Source organism: Sarcophilus harrisii, chromosome 3, assembly GCF_902635505.1.
Source record: "Sarcophilus harrisii chromosome 3, mSarHar1.11, whole genome shotgun sequence".
Classification (NCBI taxonomy): Eukaryota; Metazoa; Chordata; class Mammalia; order Dasyuromorphia; family Dasyuridae; genus Sarcophilus; species Sarcophilus harrisii.
In genome coordinates, this window is record NC_045428.1 from 510959985 (window position 1) to 510983079 (window position 23095).

General features: G+C 34.2%; 1 protein-coding gene across 7 annotated transcripts in view; it reads right to left on the minus strand.

Annotated features, from left to right (window-relative positions):
* Positions 1-23095, minus strand: part of DLG2 (discs large MAGUK scaffold protein 2) — a 1520398-nt gene that overhangs the window by 495726 nt on the left and 1001577 nt on the right. For all 7 annotated transcript variants that reach the window (XM_031963714.1, XM_031963717.1, XM_031963716.1 and 4 more), the window contains one exon: positions 16836-16904. In XM_031963714.1, coding sequence (XP_031819574.1) covers positions 16836-16904 — 69 coding nt within the window. The remainder of the gene's footprint in view (positions 1-16835; positions 16905-23095) is intronic.

A 23095-nucleotide genomic window follows, 5' to 3' on the forward strand; every position in this document is an offset into this window, starting at 1 on the left:
ATATTTGGACATAACTGAAATGACTCAGCAATAACAAGAAGATAAATTCAAGGACCCCAAGTTGAAAACACTCAATTTAGATAGCTAAAATGGAAATGGATTAAAGAACAATCTCATAATTTAGGATCATATTGTTCTGACAGACTAGCAAATATCTCAAAATATTTCTAAAAGAGCCACATAAATATTTATAATGCTACACAATGCCAAGAACTTCAGCTTATATCTTCTCAGAAGGACTTGTCATCCTTATGGTTTCAGAGCCTTTCAAATAGGAAGCCCAGTATAAATTCATCCAAAAGCAGACACTCCACCTGTTAAATAATAGTTTTGGAAACAGCAATTATCAGGATAAAACCCAATTTTCCATATACAACTATCTATCTATCTATCTTTCTATCCATCTATCTATATATCCATCCATATATGCATATTTGACTTTGTTTTTGTTTTATGTGTGTATATATACAAAACTATTTTAATTTCACAGTTTCTGTTTCAAATGAAAAAATGTCTGGGAAAGTAACACTATGACTTCCTAATTGGATACCTTGTTGCAGGCATGGACTTATGTCAGTTTACTGGCATGGTCTGGTAAAGACAACTTGGTAGAACAGTGGGAAGAATGCTAAATTCAGGAATTAGAACGATCTGAATTTATTCACTCTGACCTCTTGGACAAGCTACTTAATTTCTCTCAGCCTCAGTTTCCTTATTTCTAAAAATAAGAAATGTGGACTCAGCGGTCTTTAAGGTCTCTCAGAACACAGCAGAAAGCCATATTTGGAATTAGAAATAAAAAAATAAGTTAACAAGATTTCTTTGTCCCAGATATTGTATAAATCACTTTACAAATGTTACTTCATTTTTCCTCTCCCAACCAATCCCGTGATGTAGATGTTATTTTTTTCTCCATTTATAAAAGAGGCAAATATAAACTGAGACAAATAGAAAGATTAAGTGACTTGTTCAGGGTTACATATTTAGTCAATATAGCGGCCAGGTTTAAACTCAAGTTTTCCTGAGTCCCAAGTTCAGGTTCCTCTTCTCTTTTCTATTTTGCTATCTAGGTTTTATTCCTAACTGGACCATTTACAAGCTATGTGATCCTTGGCATAGTCTTATTCATTTATCCTACCTGAGTTTGTTTTCTGTCTTTATGAGAAAGATAATACAACTTACATTTTCTACTTGTCTGGACTGATAAGAGGAAAGTATTTTACAAACCTTATAATCTAGAGGGATTTGAGTTGCCATTGATAGAATAATGAAGTAGGAAAATGGCTTTTTGAAGAGAAGCAGAGGCTGTATGATAGGAGAGTGAGAATAAAAATGAAAAATGGGAAGGCATCAATCATATATTTTAACTTGCTTTAACTTGAATGATGCATCCTTCTACCCATTAATTTCACTGATAGATGAATATTGAAGCCCATTTCCTAAATGCACATTTTAGTTCTATACTCACAGGGATGAGAACACTAAACAAAAAATTAAATAAGGAAAAATGGCCATTTGCTACTTTAGAAATCCAGGGGTGTGAGGAGAGCAGCATAGGATGCTTTTATTTTAAACTGCTTTATTGATGGTCAGGAAGGGGAAGAAAACAGGAGTGTTAATGGGATTTGAGGGCCCCAAAGGGATTTGCACTTTATGCAGGCAAGAAGGAAAGCTTCAGTTTAGATATATGAAAATTATTATTTTTTTAGAAAAGCAATCTAATACTTGTTTACAAATAACACTCCTCCAAGCTATCAACCTTCACTCTCCCCCCTCCTGTTTCGCTTGTCAATCACATTATTTCCAAGGAGATGGAGAGAATGAAAATCTTTCTTTATTACTTATCTGACAGAACACATCATTTGGCTTGGCAGGCAAGTAAGGACCTTCACACAAACAGAATTCCAATGACTAATAAATGATCACTTTGTTTCATTAGGATGCCAAGTTTAAAAAGCATATTTTCACTTCTCCATGGAGACTTAGTTTTGAAAGGATACTATTCCAGTGTTGTGTTCTCAAATACATTGTACAGAACATTACAGAGTAAAAACAAATATGAAATAAGGAAGGACTTTTATGTTTTACTCTGGGCTATCAATAAAATTATTCTCTCTTTTAAACAACCTCCTCAGTAGAGTTCTGTCCATCCTCAAATTATCATGACTATGGCATCTATTTACATGTTGAATTTCTCTGATAAAATGGGAAAAAGAAACTGCAATATTGTTTGTTTTGATTCATCAATACATATGAAGCTAGACTTAATCATCTGAATGGATGCTGTCTCAAAATGAAACCTGGGAAAGATCTTAACTTAAAAAAAAGTTCTTTCACTTCATCCAGGGCCATTTCCAGTTGTTTATATCTTGACACTAGATCTAGATAGTTCTAGAGGAGAGAATGAGGCTGGTGACTTTGCAGAGCTCTGCTTCAGTTAAATCCAAATAACTTGCAAGTCAAGATATCATCTTCCTGGTGTCATGGTCTTCTTCAAGAATAAAGGACAAACAACAACAGCAGCTTGGCATAGTGGATAGGGAGCATATCTCAATGCTGGAGTATCTTGGATTCAAATCCCAACTCTGACACATATTTGCCTTGTGACACAGGGCAATTTATTTAACTTCTCATTGCCTTTAAGTAAGTAGCTCTCTAAGTCAATGGGTTACAGAGATGGTGCTGACTTATGTTAGGAGAGGTTTCCTCATCAATGACATTATGGATTTAGACAATTCCTACTCTCACAAAATACCTCCCACCTATTATCCTGCTCTGCATGTAGTAAGTATTTAATGAATGCTTGTTGGATTGGATTGGATTTAAAAATGGGAAATTCCCAAGAACATCATGCAGACCCATTGGAAATGAAGTGCTAAGATTTTTTTTTAATGACCAAATCTGTGACTTTTAGTTCACTCACTCTCTGTAAATACTTCTCTTCCATCAATTACACACCATTTTTACCACTTTCAATTTTGTAGTTTACAGATTGCCAATCCTGTGAAGTAGTCAGTATGAATATTATTGTCTGCATTTTATAGATCATTAAAGAGATTTAATACATTGAGTGACTAGCTGAAGGTCACTTGCTAAAAGGTCTTCTGATTTTAAGTTCAGGATTCTTTCTGTTATATCACTATGCCCCTACAAAGGTTGTGGGGGAAGAGTCAAAGGTTCTTTGATTCTTATATATACAGTGAATAGTAGAATATTAAGAGATGACCAGATGAGGAAGATGAATGATTCACATTTCTATATGACTATAGTTTATACCTTGTTTTACAACAGTCCTGTGAAGAAGGAAATAGATGTAATAGACCAAGTTTTATTGCCTTAATTAAGTTAGTAGGAATGTTTGTCAGCTTATCATGACTAACTCCATTTTGTTTTAAGCCTCTATTTTGCAACTGAAATTTTTAGAATCAGTTTATAAGTTGTTTTTCAATAATAAAGTAATCACTTCTGTGGTATGATATAGTAAACACCACATATGTTCTTAATGGATAAATATATGTGGTCCCTCTGATGTCTGACAACAAATGAAAAAATATAAAGAACTTTATGAGTAATTTATGTAGTAAACTAGCAATGAACTTATATGGGAAATACTTAGGAAATCCATAGTTAGAAATGTAAAAATAAATAAAGAAATAAAAACCATGGGAACCCCAATCATTAGCCTGTTTTTGTGAAATGACTAGGACTGACTCTTGTTTTTCTTACCCTCGAGATTCTCTTGAGGACAGTGCTGTTTGATGGAGACTTGTCATATGACTGCATTAGAGGGAGATACACAGCCTTAGGCTGGGCAAAGAGGTAACTGTCATGAGGCTAGTACAAAAGAAGCTTATCAGAACTTTTAATAATCAGGTTGGTGGTCTGTTCTTAAAAGAGGGTATCAGAGGCACGATTTGATGTAAAAATTTCATGTATTGAGAAGTGAAAGTCATATTCGTGTTTCTGTCACTGTTGGCATAAGTAATAATCAATCAACATGCACCATTCATTCCAATAGAAAGTACTGAAGTACTTAGATTAGCATCTACATGGGCAGCCAGTCTGGTTAAATGCTTTAATACTCTACCTTAGAAAGAGAAAATGAAAGATTGGGAAGTTTTAACCTGAAGAATGATGACATAGGAGATATGACACTTGCCTTCAAGTATTTCAATATTGATCATATGGAATATAGATTGGACTAATTTTGGGGGAGGGCAAGAAGGCAGATTGTAAAAAAATAAAATTAGAGCTGCTCCTGTTCCCCGACAAAAATGTACTTCCTTGAGGGGCATGTTCTCCATTACTAGAAATCTTCAACTGAAGGGTGATCAGTTTCTTGTCAGGAAAGTGGTATAAGAAAGTACAGTGGAAAGATCACACTAAATCCAGACTCAGAAGACTTTGATTCAAATCCTGCTTTTGATATTTAGCTATCAGGGCAACACTGGTTGTCATTTAATGTTCTTAGGCCTCAATTTCCTCATCTGTGAAATGAATGAGTTGAATTAAATGGACATGACTCCAATGCTCTGATTCTATGATCTATTTTGTCCTCATCAAACCTCCTCTGGACCACTGCATTTGGTTCTGGGTGCCAGAGTTTAAGAAAAATAGTGGGAAGCTGGAGAATGTCCAGAGGAGAGCAACCAGGAATGATGAAGGGTCTTAAGTTCATGCCATGTGAGGATCTATCAAAGGAATTTGGCTTATTTAGTTCAAAGAAGAGAAGAATTGGAAGGAATAGTACATCTGTTTCTTCAAGTATTTGAAGAACCGTCATAGGGACAAAGGATTAGGTCTCAGAAGGCCAAGCTAGGAGTAATGGGTAAAAAGTTCCAAAAAGGTAAATTTAAGCTTGAAGTCAGGAAAAACTTCCTAACAATTAGAGCTGCTCTCAAATGGAATGGATCGCTTCAAGAGATTGTGGGTTGATTCATCTTACTTGGAGGTCTTCAAACAAAAGTCAGACAATCATTTTCTATATTTTTTATAATAAAGATTCTTTTCTCAAATCATTTTGAATTAGCATCTGCTGAGGGTCCTTCCAACTCTTAAATTCTGTTATTCTGTGAAGCAGTGAACCAATCTGGTGATGTTCATTTTTGAGACTGCTAAAATCTGTTTTAACAGCAGGTGGCATTCATCACCCAGATCCTAGGAAAACAAGTAGGCTACCAAAATCATGGATTTAAGACTCCAGAAACATTTTGCTCTCATTCTGCTTTCTTAGCCTTATTTCAACACTGACAAATTGTTGGCGATCCCTAAAGCTTTATGTGAAGGGACCTTTTATATTTCCTGTTTCACACATGTAAAGAAGATAGATAACAGAACAGGATACATTTAATGGTAGAGATGAGAACAGGGCGACAGCCAGCAGAATAGAAATGGGTCTAAGAAAGATGTTGAAGGGAAATGAGAAGATTACCCCAGGGCAAAAAATGTATATGGTAGATTGATGTGGAAAAATGTAAAGAGAAAAAAAGGGAATGAAGCCTCAGTGAGAAGGACAAGATGTGTGGCCAGAAAGAAGAGGGAAGAAGAGAAGTGAGAAGAAAGGATGAATATACTTGGGGAGTGATATATATAATAAGGGAGGCATCTGAGAGAAGTAAAAGAATGTGGTCCTTGCCTCTTGCTCTGGTTGGATCCTGTGAGTGTCCTGACCTTCAGCCAGATTTATTTATCACGGAATATTTATTATTATTGTATATATTATTCAGTAATAATATACTGTCCTTGGATATGAACTGAGGTTGCTGAACTCACTTTGAATTAGAGTTGCCGAAAATTCTGTTTGAATGAGCCAGTAGATATTTTATCATAGAAGGTGGCTGGATTCTTAACAAGGTGCATTGCTGTGGGATTTGGGGGGAAAGTTTTAATTTTGGCCAAATCAAAATTCCTTATTTGGTGCTTCAGGGATAAAGAAATTTTACTGAAACCTTTTTTTAAAATCTATAGATGGAGTTTGCCACTTTTTATTAGACTTTAAGTCATTTATGGATAATTGTTCACTGTATTTTTTTAAACTGCAATTTGATAAATACAGTTCATGGAGAAATCACACTGATTTTAGTACCTCTGAGAAGTTCCTAACTTCAACTAATTGCTCTTTTCTGAAACATTTTTCTTTGTTACAAACAATATAAAGAAGCCAATAATCCTCTTGTGAATATTATTTGAAATTTATTCTGATATTCCATAACACATTCTTTACTTAAGATCCAATGCAACCTCCAATGACTCACCCAAGTGATTTTCCTAAAGCATAATTTGACCATGTCACCCCTCTACCCAAAAAACTACAGTAGTTATCTATTACTTCCAGGATCAAAAGCAAAATTCTCTATTTGGCATCTGAAGCCCTTTATAATCATGCCCCTTCTAACTTTCATGTCTTCTTATACCTGACTCCCTACCAAGCACTGTTATGATGTTTCATGAACAAGATACTCAATTTCAGCTTTGGATATTTTCACTGGCTATGCCTTATGTCTGGAATGTTTTCCCTTTTCATCGCTATCTACTATCTTTTCTGATTTCCAGTGCAAAAAAGATCCCATGTTCTATAGGAATCCTTTCCCAATCTCCCTTAATTCCCTTAATTCTAGTGTCTTCCCTTTCTTAATTGTTTCTCTTCATTCTGTATATAGCTTTTCTACATATATTCGTGTAGTTGTCTTCCTCATTAGAGTCTCAGCTTCCTGAGGACAGGGACTATCTTTTGCCTTTTTTTTGTATCCCCAGTATTTAGCTTGGCACATAGTAGGTGCTTAATAAACATTAATTAACTATTACTTTCCTGCTGATGTCACCAAAATACCTATAGTATTTTGTATAGTATATTATAGTATAGTATAGGGAAAATAGAGCAAATCAAAGATAGGTATAAAAAATGATAGATCATAGATTTTAAGATGAAAGCAATCTTAAATGTTATTTTTCACCCCAGATTATAGAAGAAGAAACTGAAATATATATAGAGAAATTGACTTTCCTAAGGTTATACAACTAGCAGGTATCTAAGGCAATATCTGAACCCAGGATCTTTTGATACCAATTCTAGAGCCTTGTTCATCTGGATAAGTGGGTTCACTGGAATCAAAGAGTTACAGAATCCCAAGAAGGAAACTCGGAGGTCATTTAGAGTGATGACAAGATTCTTAGCAAATGCTTTTGCTTGAAGAGCTTCAGGAAGAGTGCTCACTACCTCTTAATTTATCTATTCTACTCTGGAGAATGTCACTTCCTCCCTTCCCCTATTAACTCTAAATTTGTTTCTTTGCAGCTTCCACACATGGTTCCTGTTTCTTCCTTCTATTGGAAGACACAAATCTAATCTCTCTTCCATATAACATTTCTTGAATAGAGAAATCATATCTATTGTCTTGAATTTTCTTTCAAAATTATTTATTTATTTAAATTTATTTTTAACATTCATTTTTGAGTTCTAAATTATCTTCCTCCTTATGGTCTCTCATTTCCCCATTGAAAAGATGATCAACTATGATGTTGGAGTCATGCAAAAATATTTCTATATTAGCCATGTTGCAAAAAACAACAACAACAACATATGATTCAAAGTGCCTTCTGAACTCATCAGTTCTCTTTCTGGAGATAGATGGCATTTTTCATCATAAGCTCTTTCGAATTGTCTCATACTATTACACTGACCAGAGTAGCTAAGACTTTCAATGTTGATCCTAATAAACAATATTGCTGTTACAATATACAATATTCTTCTGTTTATTCTTAGCCTTGAATCTTTTCTTAAGGCTAAATATACTTAGTTATTCCAACCAATTCTAATGTGAAATGGTCTCAAGGAGCTTTACCTTGATACTTTCCAGGTTATTAATGTCTTTCTCAAAGTGAGGAATATAGAACTATATTTGATACTTCACATGTGATCAGATTTGGGCAGATTCCCATGAGACTTGCATTTCCATAATTAGTTTCTTAAAGTAACTCATTTAAACCGAAAAGATTTTCATATAAGTTTTACTGAATAGTTTAAACAGAGAGATAGTGCTGCAGGATATATTTAGAATCAGAAAGATGGGTTCAACTCCTGTATCCAATACTTCCTCATAATGTTACCATGGGAGAATTGCTTAAGATATGAACTCTAGTTTCCTTATTTGTAAAATCAAGATCAGTCTGTGCACCTACTTTACAAAATCACTGTGAGAAACAAATAGGTCTATATTTATATCTATATCTTTCTGTCAAAAACATAAAACATTATATCTTTTATTATTTAAGAAGCAAATTTACCAAGATGCAATCCTACAAATTAGTTACATTAATTAGCACATTAGGCCTCTGCCACATTGGCCAACCAAATGTATTTTAGATAGCTATCAGTTAGCTAAATGACAGAAGTTATAATCACCCTGTAATCATCCTATGGGAAGACTATAATAAGGTTAGACTTTCCAATTTCAGACATTCAGATATGAAAAAAGAAACAGGAGGAAAGAATCCAGTTTAGTACTGGCCTTAGTGGTAGAAAATATTTTAATATTTTTCCCCCAAATCCCAAAGGCAAGAAAACAGGACATGATCTAGAGGAGGGGATGTTAACCTGGGATCTATGAACTTGAAAAAAGTAATAACCATATTTTAATGTTTTCTTTGTAATCCTATATATGGTTTTATATATTTAAGTTACTTTGAGAAGGGGTCCATATGCTTCATTGACCTAAGTAGTCAAAAATATAAAAAAAGATAGAAACCCTTGCTTAATATCAGGTTTCAGACAAAACTAGAACCCTGCCTTCCTGACCTCTCCAGAACTCTCAAGGTACATTCTTGTAGTGTCCAATGATTTTTCTATCATACCACAGTCTGCTCTGTAAAAGCATTGTAAAAACAGAGGAGGTCAGTGGACATTTGGCAATAGTTACATTGAACTGATCCACACAGATGGCTCAGTTGGAAAAGACAATCATTAATTCATTTAACCATGAAACAAATGTTTATTGAGTACCTACTCAGTGCGCTAGATGCTATGAAAAATGTGGAGTGATCCCTCAAAGGAAGGTAAAGTTCTTCTACAGGAAGAAAAGACAAGAATGAGATTAAGGTAATTTTCACCAAGCATCAGGAAAGAAAATTTAAAAATAAAAAGTAAAATTCCAAAGGGAAGAATTAATGGTTAAATTGGATACAACTAGCTGGACACCTGATAAATCTACGCTCAGAATAAAAGTGAATCATTCAGTTTTATAATGTACAGGGATCTAGACTGAGTATTTTATTTTACAGATATGGAACAGAGGCCCAAGGAAATGAAGTTACTTGCTGAAGACAGCAAACAAATCCCAGAATCTCAGGGCTGAAGGAAATGATCTCAGATGTTATCCAGTCCAATGAATGCCTGAAATGGAATGTTCGCTTCAATATCTATGGTCTTCATTTGAAGATCTACAGTGAAAGAGAACTCCCTATATTCTGGAGCATTCCATCTCACTTTTAGGTAAGTTTAACTATTAGAAAATTGTTCTTTATATTGAGCTAAAACCTGTTTCTCTTAAAGTTCTGCCTTTTTGTTCCAAATAGAACCAGCTGAATCCCTTTTCATTAATAGTTCTTCAAATGCACGAAAAAAGATATTAATTCCAATGCCCTTATTCATGTCCAAGTCTTCCCTTTTGCAATTTAAAAAGCTTTAGTTCCTTCAATTCTCATTTGGAATAGATTTCAGTATCATTTCTATGCTTATTCTCTTCTTCTAAATGTATTAAACCAAGTGAATGTAGCATTCAGGAGAGGATATAATTGTCTAGATGTAGCCCACTCAAGGCATAGAAGAACTGGGTTATCATTGTCCTTATTAGGGGCACTGATTTTTTAAAATATATATAGCCTAAATTTATGTTACTTTTTATCTTTGAAATATTATTGGTTATTACTCATGGGTAATTCCCGTCAACCCACAGAGCTTTCCTTTCCCCCAAATTTGTCTAGTAATGTCTTTTATATATTAGATTTGTGCAGCTTTATTGAAGCAAAGTATGGAATTTTGCATTTTTTTCTATTAAATTCTATTAAATTTTGTAGATCTAAGAATCAAATAATTGAAATTTTATCACATTACATCTTTGTAATATATTCCATCTAAAAATATTTTTTTCTTTTTAGCATAATGACCTACAACAAACAACTACTACAACAGTAACAATAATTAACTTTTACATAACATTTTAAAGTCTGCAAAATATTTTTAAAACTCAATCAAGAGAGTAACATTTATTACAAACTTATTGGTGTGCCAGGAATGATGCTAAATGTTGGGCATAGAAAGAAAGGCAAAAAGTAACCCCTGATCTTAACAAGTTCACAATCTAACTTAGGAGACAATATACAAAGAATTATGTAATACTTTAACATATTTAACATGTATGGGACTATCTGCTATCTAGGGGAAGATGTGGAGGGAAGGAGGGGAAAAGTTGAAACAGAAGTTTTTGCAAGGGTCAATGTTGAAAAATTACCCATGCATATGTTTTGTATATAAAAAGCTATAATAAAAATGTAATATAAAAAAGAATACAAAGAAAAAAATATACATATACACATACATATGTATAGGTGATATATGATAAATTGTGCATTTTTTGTTGTTGAGGCAATTGGTGTTAAGTGACTTGCCCAGGGTCACATAGCTAGGAAGTGTTAAATGTCTGAGACCAGATTTGAACTCAGGTCCTCCTGACTTCAGGGCTGGAGTTGTAAACACTGTGCCAGTCACCTAACTGTCCCAAAATGGGCATAATTTCAATCAAGCAAAGAATGAACATTTATTAAACATTTACTATTTGCCAGGTACTATGCTAAACACTAGGGACATTAAAAGGGCCCAAAACATAGTCCTTATCCTTAAGGAGCTTGCAATTTAGAGGGAAGGTGTGAAGATTAAGAACTGGCAAAGTGATCAATCAGTAAACATTTGTGCTAAGAACTGAAGGGAAAAAGACAGTCCAGATCCTCAAGGAATTAAAACTTAATAGAGGAGACAACTAGCATTTAAATGCATACAAAACAAACTAGATCCAAGATAAATAGGAAATAATTTACAGGAAAAGACTTCTTGCAGAAGATATCATCATATATTTTATTATTTCATTTTATTCTTACAACAGTCCTGTGAAGTAGATATTATTATTAAACTCATTTTATAGGAGAGGAAATGTACTGAGAAAGCTTAAAGTACTTGCTAAGGGTCACACAGCTAGTAAATGTCTGATACAGAACTCACACTCAAGTCTTCCTGATTCCAAGTCTAACATTAGGACTTTGGGCCATCTTGCTGCCCATCTAAATCAGTGTTTGTTGAACTGAACTGAGTATTTTGTCATATAAACACAACTTAAATAGAAAATCTATTATTTTAAATGTGTTATCTTAAACTTCATTTATTTCTAAGTAGCCTAAGTAGCTCCCTGGTCACAAAAGCATTAGGAAGTAGAGATTAAAATAACACATTTTAGCTGTCAGCTGATGGCTTCTGTGCACTCAGCAGTGTAATGTGGTAATGGGGGTTCTGTTAAAGAGCTATTCTTCTACATACAAAGAAAAATGACTCCCTTACAATGTGTTCAGTAGCAATGATTATATGCTGTATTATGGCTTTACCTGGCAGGCAAGAGGAGACACATAGTACCGACATTAGTGCTCTGGCCTCTGGTTAAAAGGGCTTAATAAATAGCCAGATTTATACCACCTTTGGTCAGCTGGGCGTTAAGTCACAGATGGTAGTTTCTTTCTCAATTCTAGTTACTTTAGTTTATATGGCATATATTCTGTTTAGCAAAGAGGAACTGCAGACATGTTGAAGTGAGGATACAAAAACAGACTTCTGAAGCAAGATCTGATTCTCAAAGTAACTTAAATCATTCCAACTGGAGGAGTTAATTTAGTGTAAGGGAAACAACACCTATCCTGTGGACTTAAGGCATATTTTGCATTTGAGCTATAGATCCATATACTTCTTACTCCTTTATGAATCTGGAAGTTCAATCAAAGCAGGGAGTTAATTCTGTAAGGAAAACAGAAGAGCACAATAGAAAAATCTATAGATTTGGAGTCAGGGGTCCAGATTTCAAATCTTGGTTCTGCTGTTTCCTATCTGCTGGTGATGCAAGTCATCAGCATCCTCAGTTTCCCCATCTGTCAAATGTAAAAGGTGAACTAATTGGTCTCCAAGAATATACTCTGTATTTGTGATCCTAAAATCTCAAATACATATTACTCTCCCACTTCTCAAACACATAATAGGTGATTAACAATAAATGCTTGAAAAATTTATTCATTTTTTAGTGCAGGGGAGTGTTATTCTGAACTTGGTAAATATTCACAAACACTTATATTCCATTATTCAAAGAAGAAGAAAGAAAGAATAAACAAATGCATTTTGAATGGACTTGAATAGTGGTTTGTGAGTCAGGAAACCTGGTTTTCAGCCATGGAGCTCCAGGTTAGGGTGACTGTGGGGAAAAAAAAATCACTTCCCTTCTACTCTAGGCTCAATTTCCTCATTTATAAAAATTATAAAATGAGGGGTTTGAAAAGTACAAGTAGCATTAAGACAAATTAGGTGCTAGACTGAGCATTAGGTCTAGAGCCAGGGAGACCTGACCTGAAATCCAACTTCTGGTAAGTCATTTAACATTACTGCCTCTAGTTCCCCATCTGTAAAATGGTGTTAATAGGAGTAATTAATTAATTTAGTAGTTTGAATACATAGATATATACAAAACATACATTGCATATATATGTGTATTTATACATATGTATATAAATATATATGCACACATACATATACTATTTTTTCTCTCAACAACAATTTTGATTTTATTTCCCAATACTATATTAGGATCAAGACTAAGCCAACATACAGAAAAAGAACTTCATTGTTCACTGGTAGACTTAATTGGGTCCTGAATGAGATCTCAGTAGGATTTATCCCTCTATTTTAATGTAAATATTAATTCTCAGTAAGTGGAATAAACTCAGATGATGACTTAGATTCGCTCCACCAATGAAGAGTACAATTGGGATATGCTCCTCCAAAGGACAGAACTGAGATTAATTCCTAACTCCAACTTGGTATAATAAGTCATAAAATATTTTCTTAAGCTTTGTTAACTTTAAAACAAATTGTCTTTTATTTTTCTTTTTAATTAAGTGATCCTTCTACGCTTTACTAGAAAACTAATATAAATCTTGTATGTTACTAAAATCTTATTCAAAAGGAACCCTTGAGCCTGATGAATAAAGCATTATCAGATGTGTGTGCATATTAATCCTTCAAAATAATTTTTAAAAATTATTAATGTTTTGTAAGTATCTGATAAAAGAAGTCAGAAAAACAAAACAAAACAAGAGACTGATTAAGCTCCTTCCATGTTGCTGTTCCATCAATCACACAGAGCTCTCTGTAACATCTCATCAGGATGCCTTTTGTAAGAAAAAATATTTTTGTATAAAAATTTTAAAAACTTTAGTAATAACTCAACAACACATTTCTCCTTTCTTTCTTCCCCTTGTCTTTATTGCCCTTTTGGTTCCCCTCTTTCTTTTTTTTCCTTTAGCTCTTTTTTCTCCTACAATCCTCATTCAACAGAACATATACAGCATTATAGAATCTTTGAGAGGGAAGGACTTTAAGTAGTAGTCATTTAGTGTGAGAACTTCTTTCCTGATCATCCATATAAAGTCTGGTTCCCTTTTTCTCATGTTTCCTAACACAATAGGCCAAGAATAGAATTTCTTATGTTCCTTCATTCCCCTGGCCATTTCCCAGATCCTTATGATGTTCTTTCCTCCTTTGAGGTTCCCTCCATCAGTGTATACAATCTGATCCAGATCCCTATTTCCTATTTCTACTGGACTTCAAGTTACTTCTTTGTCCCCCACTCCCTGAGCCCTTCCTTAAGAGCTGATGAATACTTGGGTTCAAAATCTCTCTTCAAATCAACCTCTTTCTTTTATATATGGGTATATCGATATATGGGCAGGCAATTGTGCAGTGGATAAAACACCAAGCCTAGAATCAAGAATATCTGAATTCATATGAGTCCTCAGACAATTACTAGCTCTGATTTATGCTAATCTTAAAAACAAATCTTCATTTGACCCTGTCATTTTTTGAAATACCATCTTATATCTTTTTCCCCTTTCAATGACAAGTTTCCAGAAATAACTCTCTACTTCTCCCTCTACTCTTTGCTTCTTCTACTTTCTCATTACCTATTTATTTCTTAATCCTTTCTGCTTTCCAATCCCATGGCTCAACAACCAAAAAAAAAAAAAAAATAAAAAACCCAAACCCAAAACCCCAAACCAAAAACCATTTTTTTTTCAAAATTATGAATGTTCTTAACTGATGAACCTGATAGAGTTTTGTTTTGTTTTGTTTTTGTCAGTCTTCATTCTTCCTTGATCTCTCTTCTAGCTTTTACATTGATCCAAATCTCTTCACTTGACTTCTGGGAAACTGCTCAGTTCCTGTAGTCCTTCCACTTTCTCTTTTATTGGATAATTATGGATTTCCTTTCCTTTAAGCATGGATTTTACCTAGGACTTTGTTTTAGAATCCTTTTCTTCACTTCATGGTTGATCTCTTGGAAGTTTACTAACTTTTCATGAATATAAGTATCTTTCTAAATTTTTTCATATATATATATATATTTATATACATACACATACACAAACATATGTGTTGTATATGTGTGTTATAGACACACACACAGTCAAGCAATGATTTACTACTGGATTTTCCTTCCTTGATATCTCCTTGATATCTAAAATGTAATATATCTAAAAGGTGACCATTAGGATCCTCTAAAGTTACATTTCTTTATTATTTCTATAGAAAACATATCCATCCTTTTAGATATCTTATGTTTGGAGCCATCCTTGACTATTTTCTTGTCCTCATTACTTCTTTACAATCAGTTGTCAAATCTTTTCAATTCTTGTAATATAATATCTCTTCTATCTTCCTTCTTAAAAATAAGAGCTAGGAATTATATATCATTTTAAAATTTTCAAAGCAATTTTTAAATAGTATTTTATTTAAACTCATTGCAACCCTGTGGGGTATTAGTATTATCTTCACTATTTTATAGTTAAGGAAATTGAGAAAAATAGAGATTAAGTGACTTGTGTAGGTCATACATATAATAAATGTCTCAGGATTACCTAGAAAATATAGATCTTCTTTTCAAATCTTCCTTTTAGCTGCCTTCATCATCTCTCATATAAACTTTTGTAATAGTCTCCTATTTTATCTGCTTGCTTTGTCTTACCATTCCATTCTCTATATAATCACCAAAATAATCTCAAATTTATATAATATATATGCACATATATCTGTGTGTATGTATGTAAAATAGCATAAATTTAGATTAAGCAAGGAACTTAGAATCCACTAAATACAACTCTTTCATTTTATAGATGAAATAAGGCATAGTGATTAAATGAATGGCTTAATCACATAGCTAGAAAGTATATGAAGTGAGATTCTTGACTTCCAGTCCAGTAGCTTATTTATTATGTTGTGCTGGCATCCCCATATCACAGAACTGATAATTCCATTTTCCAATTCAAAATCTCCAGGGACTCCCTACCAATTCTGGGAAAAAGTATAAAACTTTTACCTAGGCATTTAAGCCCTCTATAAGTTGTCTTCAATCTAACTTTCTAGCCATTTTATCTCCCTTTTCCAGCCAAATAGGACTACCAATTTTCTGGCTAATTCCATATTCTACATCCCATTTCCCTACCTTTACACAGTTTGTATCTCATGCCCAGCATGTAATCCTCCTTTATTTCTGCCTCTCAGAGTCCTTATATTGCATCAGGGTTCAATCCAGCTGTCATTTATTCTGTGAAACCTTACACAAAAATCCCTCTCTTGGATTTTCCTTGTACAATACTTGTTTTGAAGAATTTATAGCTCTTTAGTACAGGGGTTCCTAAACATTTTGGAGTCATGATCCTCTCTGGCAGACTGGTAAAGCCCATAGATTTCTTCTCAAAATAATATTCTTAAGTACATAAAATAAAATACATAGGATGACAGAGGGAGACCAATTACATTGATATACAGTTTTGAAATTTTCTAAACCTAAGATTTTAGGGTGCTGGATTAATAACAGCTGCTCTAAGAGAGTATAAGCTTCTTAAGGGCAGGAATGATTTCATTATTTTTGTTTCTTTGTACCCAATTTCTAGCACAGTAATTGGAATGCCATAGGAATATAATACATACTTGCTTAGTTGATTCTGGTCAAACCTAGAATCACAGAATTACAAAATAACAATCTCAGACGTTTCAAAGTGATTTCAAAAGTCATCTAACCCAACTCATATTCCAAAACAAAGTCTTTCACTTTGCTGAGATGTCCCAGCCCCCTTGGGCATAATTCTGGATTGCTCTCAAAAAAGGATAAATCAGTTCACAGTTCCACCAATAATGAATAGTGATAGGTGGCTAACTACCTCTTGAGGAAGTCCATTTATTTTTAGGTTATGCCATGAATAACAAATTCTCTAGTCCTATTGGAGTGAGTCCATTCAAAGATGGAATATTTATTTCTAACACAAAGCATTTATTAGATTGTAGTGGGTGAAATAATAATAAGAATCATAATTTCTAATTTTATTTAAAGCCCACCCTTATGTACAGGAGTATTATTTACATCTGAGTATCGACCGCTCACAAGACACAGATCTGTTTGCTCTTCATCTGAGTAGCCCTGCTTTGCTCAATATTATGGAGTTCCCTCAGAATGGTGGCTTTGGAATGCTTTGCTTACCCCTCCAGGGAGATGGCTCGCTGCAGTGTCATTGAAGGCTGGCGAGTCGTAGTGCCAAGCTGAGAATGACTGTATGAAAAAAGAAAGGAGGGTGAAATCCACACAAAAAAAAATCGGACTTGAGTCTTCACACATTCTACCACTTTCTGCTGTCACCACATATGTAAAGGGGAAAACTTCATCTAATGGAAAACACTGATATTTCTCTAGGGCATTTGAAGGGCTACAGAGGGCTTTAAGAGGTTTACAAAATACTTTCCTCACATCAATTTTGTGAGGGAACAGTGGAAGTATTATTAGTTCAGTGTTACAAATCATAAGGGCATAAATATAATGTTGGAAAAGACCCTTATTTTATTGATGGAGGAATCTTGAGATTCCAGAAAAAGAAGATAATTGACCAAAGTCATAAAGTTAGAAAATATGCAAGTTTGGGTTCCAACCCCATGGCCCTCAATTCCAGTTCTAATCACTCTTTCTATGATGGTATAAGGACAGCAAAGTGACTAGGGTTAGGGTTAGGGTTCATAGAGCACCAACCTGAAATCAGAAGGACCTGAGTTCAAATCTAACCTCATACTGACTAGATATGTTATCCTGGGCAAGTCAGTTAGCCCTGCTTGCCTCAGTTTCCTCATTTGCAAAATGAGCTGGAAAAAGAAATGACAAACCCTTTCTATGTCTTTCTCAAAAAAGAAATATTTCTATTTAATTAATCAATTATAGCTTCAACCTTCTCATTTCACTAGTGACAGTGGGATCATAAATGTAGAAATGGAAGGGATCTTAGAGGGATATTATCCAACCACTATTTTACAGATGAAGAAGCTGAAGTTCATAAAAGTAGGGAGTTGTATCCAGGCCTGATTACCTTAATGGATCATTTTCCTGAATAATTCTCTTAATTTTTGCATAAAATTTGATTATACTAAATGCTATGCAAAGATGAAACATGAAATGATATATAAAGAGTATAAATAATTAATTCAGAAGGTCATAAAATTAACAAAACAACAACATTCCAATGCCTTATTATGGTTTGAGAATGATCCTGAGGCATGGTAAGGTATTCTAGAAATACTAGAGGTGAAAAGATTTTAAAACCTGCTGCAAAGTTTAAAAAAAAAAAAGGACTATGAGACTGATGATGGACTGCTGCTTCTCTAGCATTTGCTGAACCATTGGAGGAAAGCTCATGATCAGAAGTTTGAAATTCGAGTCAGTAGAAGGGATTTCTACTCCATTGATGAAACTGCCTATCTTTTAAAGCATCAATGAAGAGACGTGACTAGCAAAGTGGGAAGAATGGAGTTATGTCTCATTAGAGCCAAAGACCTTTAAAGAAAATGAATTCTGCAGAACCTAGTGGAAATGCTTATTATGGCACAGTAAAAACAATGCTATAGCTCACATAATATCGCAAGGTAATGTTTTACTATTTGTGAGCTAAAAGCATAAACAAGTATCTTGTAGAGCACTTTTTTCACTCTCCCATCCAAAGTCGAAACATCTTTTCTATGCTGTTTCTGATAGACAGATAGCCATCCAGTCTTTATTATAGAAGAGGGGTTTACAAAAGAAGCAGAGTGATAAGGAAAATAGATTGCTAGGAGTAAGGTCAGACCTGTTGTCAAATCCCAACCATCATATAAGCAGTGACTTAAACACACTGACCTTCCTCTCTTTCCTCATCTGCCAAATGGGTAAAGTAAATAAGACTTGTCATGCATACTTGACAAGTATTACTATGAGAATAAATATAAAACATTATGTGTAAAGTATCATGTAAACATTAAAATGCTATATAAAGGTCAGTTATTGTTATTAACAAGGCAGCTTATTATATTATTGGACAGCAATTGTTCCAAAATATGTATTTCTGACCATTCATGTTAGTTCTGCTAGGATGATTTCCTAAGCTCCTGGAGGACAAAGACCATATCCATGTTTTTTTCCACTATAATACCCAAAGTAGTGCTTTTCTCACAATGAGCAGTCAATAAGTGTTTATAGTTTGATAGTCTATATCAATTATAATTAAAAATTAGTGTGATACATTATGTATTGTCAATTGATCAATAATTATTTATAAGTATTTATTATATGCCAAGCACAGTTCTAAGGGATACAAAGAAAAAGGAAAAAGATTCTCTGCCCTCAGAGAACTTACATTCTTTGGGAAGAGGCAACACCTACATATATAGGTTTATACAAGTTATATACAGAGTACATGGAAAGTGCTTGTGTTTTGTTCTTTGTTCTCAAAGAGACCCATGACATCAGGAAGGTGATGCCATAACTTGCAAGTGAATTGGATTTAAGTGAGGGAGGGTGTACAAAGTCACCAGCCTCACTTTCTCCTCCAGAGTCATCTAGGTCCAAGGGCAAAATATAGGAGAGTTTGAATGGAGATGGCTCTAGATGAAGTAAAAGACCTTGGACTTTTTAAGCTAAAATTTTAACAGATTTCAGTTTGACTGAGGCAATATCCATTCAGTGATTCAGGCTAGTGAAAAATGAGGCAAAGACTAATCTCTTTGATCTAGTTTAAAAAAATGATCTGGGAGAAGATCCTCAGGGTTTCTGACCTAAACAGAAAATTTGCTCATTTCCATTAACTCTCAGCCACCTGAACTCAAACACGGGTCAAGAGAGGCTTGAGCTTAGTTGTTATTGGCCAGTCAATGACAGCCAGAGTGTTTGGATTTAAAACATGGTATATATAAAAAATAAATCTACCCCCCAAGATATCTTGCTAGGTTTTTTAATGATTAAGATGGAAGGTAGTCTTGAAAAAGGATGCATTATGGGAAGCTTTTTCCTTAAAAATAATAATTCTTTTAACAAGTATAATCAATCAATACTACATATGTCACAAAAATTTCATTGTTGCAGATAAAATAAATGGACTTAAGAATATCTTATTTTTGTCATAGTTCAGTCATGTCCTCCTCTTCATGACTCTATTTGGGGTTTTCTTGGCAAAGATACTGGAGTGGTTTGCCATTTCCTTCTCTAGCTTATTTTACAGATCTGAAGCTCAGTTTCTTTATGTGAAAAATGATGTCCTGAGATAAAATGATCCCTTTTAGTTCTAACCTGCTATGTTTGTGAAAATAGAATCATAGATTTAGAGCAGGAACAGATCTTGGAGGTCAACTAGTTCAACTTTCCTACCTGGCTCATAAGAAAACTAAGACTTGGTTACAAAGAAGGGAATTGGAGTGAGGTCATCTGATTCTTAATCAAATGTTTTTTCTAGAGACACATGTATTATGTGATGAATGAAATGCCCCAAAGACAAAGAGTTTCTGAGTATATAATAATCAATTTTTAATTAGAGTACTTAGTAAATTGATGGTGATGGTTTCTCTCTGAAACAAAAGAGAAAAGACATGGAGAGTCTGAAAGCTTTAAATAATCTCTGAAAGGGGAATTCCGATAACAACTGGAAATAAACCCTGACTGGTGGATATTTAATGAGGACATAAGCTAGTAGTTTTTATCTCCTTCTACTAATAATGTGGCTTGATCATGAGACTCAGATGCCTCCAGCAATCTGGACAGAGGAATCCATCTTCATTCAGATCACTCTGATTGGTTTCCCCTTCATGAGCTGGGTCACTCTAAACTTTAATGGAGAGATATAAGGGCAATCTCAATCAACCATGTCCTTCAAAAGCTGCCCTTCCACAGGAGCTGGACCTCAGTGGAGAAACAGAGGATAAAAGTCTGGATCCTACAAAATTCTATTTTATGTATTAATGCATAATATATCTATATAGTAATATAATAGAAACATAATTTTTCTCAATTAGTAAGAGGCAGGCTAATAGAGCATTTATCAAGGATTAATATGTGTCAGGGGCATAGTAATCTTAGAATATTAGAAATGGAAGGAAGTATAGATACTCATCTTATTCCTTCTTTTTATAAATAATAGATTAATTTAGAAGCATTTCCTTTTGCTTTTCCACTCACGTCACTGGACTCCTAGATTTTAGCTTAGAGACACTATGTGACTAGATACATGCTCATTTAGGATCTGGGACCTGTTATTGACTAATCAATGAGGGCCAGATTTGTTTTTGAGGCCTAGTTCTTAAGAAAGAAATATAGCCAATACACCCCAAGATATCTTGCAAGGTGCTACCTGCTCACTAAGCAATGTTGATAGCCCATTTCAATAATATAATTTTTTTGTTTGCACCACAATGTGGGTGGATACTGGGGATCATTTTTTTTTTTGGTCTTGTTTTCTATAGGATAAGGGCTTAAAAAAGGAAACAACAAAAACATTTTTCATGGTATCTACTTATTTATTAAGGGAAAGGGTACCATTAGAGCATCCAGGAGAAATTCTAACTTAGAAAATGATGAGAAGAATGTCAGTGCCTGGTAAAGAGAGGGACAATCCAGAAAATGTCTATGGGATCAGTTTTTTTTTTCTCAACATAGTATTTTATTTTTCCAATTACATGTAAAGATAGTTTTCAATATTAGTTTTTATAAGATTTTGAATTCCAAATTTTTTCTCCCTCTTTCCCTTATCTCACCCCTCCCCAAGACAACAAGCAACTGATATAGATTATACAAGTACCCTTGTTCTAAACATATTTTATGGGATCATTTTTATTTTTCATTTCTTTTCCTAGAATTAAAAAGCCATTGATGAGGAGAACCAGGATGTTGAGGATATAGCAATACACAGCTGCTTAGCTCTGAAACGCCATGGCAAATCATTATAGGATGGCCACTGTGCAATTTGTAGGTATGAGTTATGATGAATGTTGCAAAATTAGGAGGCATTCCTTGCCCACAGTAGTTGGGAATCTCAGTGGTCCTGAACCTGCATGCCTTTTTGGGTTCACCTGCCACTGGGCGAGGCTTAAAGGAGATATCCTGTCCATCCTGGGAAGACGGAGATCTTTGGGTAAAGTACCCAGAGTCTGAACTGTAAATAGAAAGAAGGAATCGGATGGCTTTCCTGGTTGGATTGTAAAGGGAATAAAGACGAGATGGGAAGGAATATTGTGATGAACCTGGTGTTAGACTTTACTCCTAAAATACTTTTATTTTGAGAGTGTGTTCTGTAGGATCTTGACACCCTTTGCAACTGGTGACACAGTGGATAGAGTATAGCTGTGTGGCCTTGGACCAGTCGTTAAACCTTTTTTTAGCCCATTTGTAAAATGGGGATAATAATAGCCCCTCCTTTCTAGGTTGTTACGAAGTCTGAATAAGATAATAGGTATAAAAAGTACTTAGCACAGTGCCTGGCACATAGCAGGTATTATATAAAAGCTTATTCTATTTCACCTCCCTTTACCTCTTACATTAATCAATTGACAAAGACAAGAAAAAATCCATTATTATCATAGTGCTAATCCTATATGGAAAATCTATATTAGCATTAACTAGGACAGATGTGGTCCCGCCTCATTTTATAGATTTGGTAACATACTGAATTAGATTAACACGAACATATGTCTGGGGGTTATTTTAAAAGACTAGGGGAGGGGAAGGTGTCTTTCCAATAAAAGCCTTATTAGTTTTCTATTCCTTTAAGTACAGAATAAAATAAAAAGAGAGAACCACAAAGGCTATTTTTCAGTAATTCTTTTATCTAAAAATGAAGAAAAAGGTCCCAAATTGCTGTCTGAAGCAATAGCATTTGCTGAGTGATATCTGTTAAATTAAAAATGATCTCTGAGCATAAGTATGTAAATCACACAGGACATAAAGAATATAACTATCTTTGATGGATGACTTTTTAATTTTCTCATTCTTTAAGGAATGAGAGTCAGGATAAGTGGTCCTTATGACATATTGTAATATTAGATTACTGTCACAAAGGGGAATTCTAGAAAGGAGCTCTCTTTTTCCCCTTTATTAACTAATAAATAGAATATACTTATTTAATTTGATTTCTTACAACCAATCCAATTGGGGAAAAGCCTTTCTGACTACACAAAATTCTACTATTTAGCAATTTTTCCTGGGTGTTTTTGGAGATCATTTTACCAGGTACCCAGTATTAGACATGGCATCAGGAAAAGAGGTTCAAATGTTGTCCTAGTCTTTTTTTTTCACCTGTGTGACCCTAAACAAGTTAGTTCCTCTTTTGGGATCCCATCATCTGTGAAATGAGTGAGTTGGATTAAATGGCTTCTATGGTCATCTCCAAGTCTAAATCTATGATCCTATTATATGGATCATTCCCTCAATCTAATCAGAGATGGGTGATATATAGTGACATG